This window comes from Thamnophis sirtalis, unplaced genomic scaffold, assembly GCF_051295495.1.
Source record: "Thamnophis sirtalis isolate CommonGarterSnake01/CBP01778 unplaced genomic scaffold, rThaSir2_p1.2 scaffold_5, whole genome shotgun sequence".
NCBI classification, from domain to species: Eukaryota; Metazoa; Chordata; class Lepidosauria; order Squamata; family Natricidae; genus Thamnophis; species Thamnophis sirtalis.
The window spans coordinates 89,437,836-89,443,835 of NW_028261385.1; the positions used below are offsets into that span (position 1 = coordinate 89,437,836).

General features: G+C 42.5%; 1 protein-coding gene across 2 annotated transcripts in view; it reads right to left on the minus strand.

The window, feature by feature from the left end:
* PTBP3 (polypyrimidine tract binding protein 3) overlaps positions 1-2,228 on the minus strand; it is an 86,532-nt gene extending 84,304 nt beyond the window's left edge. The window contains exon 1 of one of the 2 annotated variants that reach the window (XM_087716172.1): positions 2,122-2,228. Coding sequence is in view for 1 of the 2 variants with exons in the window: in XM_087716171.1 (XP_087572297.1) it covers positions 2,122-2,129 (8 nt within the window). In the remaining variant the exon portion in view is untranslated. The remainder of the gene's footprint in view (positions 1-2,121) is intronic. The other variant, XM_087716171.1, reaches the window with a different exon arrangement.
* Positions 2,229-6,000: the final 3,772 nt, after the last annotated feature.

Below are 6,000 nucleotides of genomic sequence, written 5' to 3' on the forward strand. Positions count from 1 at the left end.
GGAGTTAAACTATACTAAAATTATATACCTACCTCCTCCTATTATCATATTACATACCTAATTATTTCTTCAAGTAAATTGTTATAGCAATGCAGTCTTAAAACAAAAAGTAGTAATACCATTTGCAATATTCCTACATTCAGTAAGGCTTGAAAATAAATTTTCACATTTGTTTAGACCTAATGGTCATTACCAATAAATTAAATTCATTATACTTAAGATACTTCCTTGCTTAGATAAATGTGAAGAGAGATTGTTGTATTACTAAATCAGAACAGAACACCTACACAAATGTTTCTAATCCTATTTTCTTACCAAAACTGTGACACCTCAGGCAAGCAACATTCAAATAATTAGTGTGAAAATTATGTTCAGAATACTAGAAATCCTATCTCGGAAAGAGATACCTAATTAATATTGCTTCTCAAAACTTAAAATACATACTTCAATGAATGATAAAAACAGTCAATAGAGCAGAAGCTATTTTTTGGATGCTTTTATTGTTGTATTGTGTTAGCTGTTTTATAGTTTTAGAACTGTCAGCCACCTGAGTTGCTTGGCTTAGATGAGGAGCTTTAGGAATAAATAAATAAAACACTGGAGTCTCAAGACAGAAGCACAAAGACCAAGGTACGAGCAGCTATCTTTCAGCCATTACTGTATTTAAACATTTTATCAGCCCCCCAAAAAGGTCTAACTTTCATGGCTATGAGAGAGTTCCAATCAACTCCTAGTTAACAGACTTCATCAGCTCAAAAATCAAGCTCACACTTGCAAGCTTTATCAGCCGTCCCCGCCGGCAGTGCAATATACTATGGAAAGCTGCTGCTGGGGGGGGGGGGGGAAGGGGGGAATAAAACCACCACACACACTTGGAAAAAGAGTTGAGTTTTGCCGTATTTTCTCGGGCCTGTCTGCCACCTTTTAACTTTAAGGCGGCGCTCTCGATTTCCTGATTGCGTTTTTCTTCGGTGGTTGGAAAGGCGTGACATGCTTCGACAACAACTCTCCTCACTCTCGGTGGGGGACCTCCCATCCTCGAGACCACGTTCGCCTGCTTCGCAAACTGTTCCCTTACTTACACACGCACCAACATTTGTTTGCACCTCTGGGCCAAAGGGCACAACTCTGAAAACGATCCAACCGGCGGCAACTCCTATAAGCAGAACTCTATGAAGTCGAAAAGCCACACCTGACAATCGCGGGTGGAGGGGTGGGGAAAGGAGGAAGGAAGGAAGGAAAAGAGGAAGAAGAAAAAGCCAGAGAACTCTTTCGCCCTTTTATTGTCGCAATCGAAGAGGAAGAGGAAGCGGAGTGGGAAGGGAGAGAGAGAGAGATCGCCTGCTTTTTATTTGCTTTTCATTTATTTCTCCACCACCACCCTAGTTTTTTTCTTCTACGGAGACAAAAGGTCACCGAGGGACCTAATTCCAAATTGCGCGATAAGTTTAAGGGCTGGGTTTCTGGGCGCCGGCCGACCACACCTGAGGAAAGTTAAGATCGCGTCTTCATGTTCGCCTCGCCCTCATCAAAGGAGGGGGTGGAAAAACTCACACCGCCTTTTATAAACCCGGATTTCTTTTTTCCTTCCTCGCCTTCCCACGCCTACCGGGGAGCGAGGTTAAAAAAATAATAAAACAAACTCGGGGGATCGCTCGCTGCCCGGGTTCCGAGGAAGGGAGGCGGAAGAAAACAAGGAGGGGCGGTGGGACTCGATTCTCGACGATTCCACTAAAGTCCTAGTCCGGGTGAGGACTCCCAAGACTACAGCTTCCGTCACCCGCGCCTTTGGGGGAGTGGACGATGGGCATGGTAGTCCAAAGGCAGGGGGAACGACGCCCCCGCCCCACGGGTTTTACTTCCTCGCCTAATAGCCGAGGTCTCATTTGCTCCCTCGCCCTCTTCCCTTGGCGTCTTACTCCGCCTTGCCCCGTCGCCTAGCAGACCCCTCAAGCTGTGCATCGTCCGGAGCCTCGATTAGCCGCCACCGAATGCAGGACGGCCACGCGAAACTGAAGGGGAAGGAAGGAGGAGGGGGGGGTCTTTTCGCCTCCTGTTCCTCCTCCTCCTCAGCGAGCGGCGGGGAGAATCCGCAACGGCCGGGGCGAGGCAGGTACTCACCCATCCATGGCAAGACAGGAGGAAGGAAGCGGCGAGGGACGGGACAGGGTGAGGGGGAAGGGAAAGGGAAAGGGAGCCGAACAGCCGCTCTCTCAGGAAGAAAACGAGAAAAAGGAGGGGCGGACGGAGGGCGGGGTTGCCGGCCACGCGCATGCGTGACAAGGCGTTCCACGCCCTGCTTCTCCTCCGCCTCTTCTTTCCCCGCCCCTCCACTGGGCCTTCGGGATCTGCGTGAGAGCGTTGCGGGGGAGGGGGGAGAGAGAGAGAGAGAGAGAGAGAGAGAGAGAGAGATGAGGAAGCACGCAAAGAGAAATGCGCGTAGCTGGCTTTGCCCCGGCCGTTGGAGACTTGGTCGAACAGCGCTCGTGCCCTGGGCGCGTGACTGAACGTGCCGAGAATGTGAGGAAAGAGAAAAAAATGCAAGAAGATGCGCGCGGCTGCCTGGGAGGTCGCTTCGCCTGAGCTATTCGGAGGCAGCAACAACAGGCGGCAACCAGAGCAGCGGGGGAGGGGGGGAGGGGGAGTGCGAGCTACGGTCATTGCTCTTTTTTCGACGGATAGATAAATCGATCCTCACCAATGAGGGCAGAAATGTAAACTACAGGGAAACACATTCTTCCGAGTACAGAGTTTAAGTTGTGGCGCAACATTTATCTTGAAAGTTTTTCCACGGTTTCGTTACACTTATATCCTGACTGAGTAATTTTTTTTAAAAAAATGAGTATAAATATGCGTAAGCAATTTTCTCATTTTTGTATGCTGTCAAATCTTCACCTCACAGTAAAACCACACATTGGAATACGTTAAAAATGCCCCGTATAGTTCGAATAGTAAAATGCAACAGAATATTTGATACAGTATGGAATGCAACAGAATCTTAAAATAAAACCTCAAAGCACAGTACGTTCTCATAATAATTATAGTACACAATGATCACTATTTTAAAAGACGTCCAATTCTCCTAATTCTTGAAAAGCCTTCTGCAAAAGCTGGGTCTTTAGAGATTTCTGGTGGGCTATTGGAGAGGGGACCCCATTATTCCTGGAAAGCAGCTGCAATATATTTATTTTGCAAGTAATATGCTTACACTAGTCAACAAGAAGCAGTTTGAACCAACTGCAGTTTCCAAATGGTTTACAGAGGCAACCCATCCAAAGCACGCAACACGTTTAATCAAGTAATGATTCAGACATGAGTCACTAGCCAAATCCTGCTGCTCTAGGACTGGCTGCTGTTGGCACATGAAAGCTAGGCAAAATCACTTCTGATCAAGGACTTCATCTGCCCATTTATCAGCTGTGAGTAGGAGAATTCACTAATCTAGGAGTTACTTTGTTACGATCACTGAAATATTATCTTCTAAAAGGTATCAGAATTTTAATTTTTACATTTAAGATTAAATATATTAAATACATATAAATAAATGATAACAGTAAAGGTGTGATAAAATGATAAGATACTGAAATGAGAGCCCAGTTAAGTGTAATTGTTAGGGAGCTGACCTAGGCAGCAGGAGACTAAGTTTTAGTCCTGCCTTGAGATGAAAAGCAGCTTGGTGACTGGTTGAGCCAGTTTTTCTCGCTCAGCCCAGCTGATCCTGTGGGGTTGTTCTTGTTAGGGAAAATAGAAGTAGTTGTATTAGTATGTTCATTACCATGAATTCTATATGAAAAATAGGCTAAGTAGACCTGAAATGAGATATATATGTATTAGAATAAATACGTTGATCAAAAATAATTGTATAATTGTGTATGTAGTGTATATGTTATTTGTCTTTCACTTTGGTTTCTATGGCGAATGAAATGCCAAGACAGTCACACTGTGTTCAATATACTTATATATAAATAATAAATATATATATATTTTAAAAAGTAGTATTAGTATTAGTATGTTCATTACCATGGGTTCTATATGAAAAAAGGCAGGATAAAAATTTGAAAAAAATAAAAAAGGCATCTTTCTCAGATTAAGAGGTTAAATTTATGTATTGTATTTCAGTGGGCAAATAGTGACATATCAGTGGTGGGATTCAACCAGTGTGCACCTATTCGGGAGAACCGATTGTTAACTTTTTAAACAATTCGGAGAACCGGTTGTTGGAAAAAATCTTTTGTTTCTTTCCACTTTACACTGTAAGGAAGGCAGGAAGGAAACATTCTGGTTTTATTTCTAGTCTATTCTTTATTGCCCTGCTTACAGAAACTGCCTTTCCCGTTAACCCTTATTACATTGTAACTGCTAAGGCGAAGCACCCATTGACTTGAGTGACGTTGAGTTGGCCACCCAGTCACATGACCACTGACCCATGCCCATTCAGCCATTCATTAGGGCAGAGAACCGGTTGTTAAATTATTTGAACCCCACCACTGTGACATATGTATGCAGTATGACTGTAGAAAGTTAGCACCCACCATTCTCCTTGAAGAATGAAATATTCTAGGGAATATTTAAAGGGAGAATATATATTGAGAAATGGAGAAGCATGTTTTTTAGACATGAAGCAGACACACTCTTAATAGGCCCCACTCTCTTCAATAGCCCACAGCAGATGTCAGCACTTAAGAAATAAAGAGATAGCTAGGTCTATTCATAAACAAATACCCTCACCCAAGATCCAACAAAAATAGGATTAGCCCTCAGCCATAATAGGAATTGCCCCAAACCCTCTTAATTACATCATCACCCCAGGACCTCAAGCCATTTGGTCCTGTCCACCATTAAACTATCTTTCCAAACAGCTTCCATGTTTCCGGTGCCTTTCTTCCCACTTGAAACTGAACTCAGATGGACATTTCTTCCAACAACTGCATGCAGTTTAATAGTGTAGTCTAATATTTATCAGGGAAATAGCTGTAGTGAAAAGAAGGACTCGGGGTGACATGATAGCAGTGTTCCAATATTTGAGGGGCTGCCACAAAGAAGAGGGAGACCGCCTGTTTTCCAAAGCACCAAAAGACAAGACAAGCAACAATGATAGAAACTAATCAAGGAGAGAAACAACCTAGAACTAAGGAGAAATTTCCTAACAGAACAATTATCTAGTGAAACAGCTTTCCTTCAGAGGTTATGGTGCTCCATCACTGGAGCCCCTTGTCTGAAATGGTATAGAGTCTCCTTTTTGAGAAGAAGGCTGGACTAGAAGACCTCCAAGGTCCCTTCCAACTCTGTTATTCTATTAAAACATTTGTTTCTGTATGGCTACATTGGCTGGAAATTCTAGAAGAATAATACAAGACATTTCAGCTGTGTTCCTTCAATGCTTTGATAAGATATAATATTAGTGGTTTGCAAATCATCCTTGTCTGATTTATACAACATCGTTTTTTATTAGTTTATGAATTTTTTTACACCACCTTAATCTCATTGGACACTTATATGTAAACAAGTACATATCCTAATTTTTGATTTATGAACGGTCTCTTAGTAACCGTTCAAAGTTATGATGGACTCCCTAGATGCTAAGTCTATCCTCCTGACATTTACACAGACTTTTAGAATGGATTCACACACTGTGACACTGTTTATGAGAATCCAGGCATTGCCATTTATAATGCATACTTCAGTTTATGCTTTAGTATATTTTAGGAATCCATTCTTGGATTATGAAAAAAAATCACAATTAAACCTAGAAAACAGAAGGAGATAGGTGCTTCAGTCTGAAACTGTTGTTGAAGCTGCCAACTCTGTTTTGATTAGAGATGCCTAACCTTTTATGTAAGAGAGGAAGAATGGGGCCTTGAATTTCTTCCATCGCAAAATATATTTGTATAGAATGTTTCCCACCAGATTGTTTAGTTCTCAGAATTGCCAGCCTTTTTAGAGTTTTAAAATCTGAATCACAGTTTTTTCAGTTTTCAGTTGGTATTCAGAATATTTGCT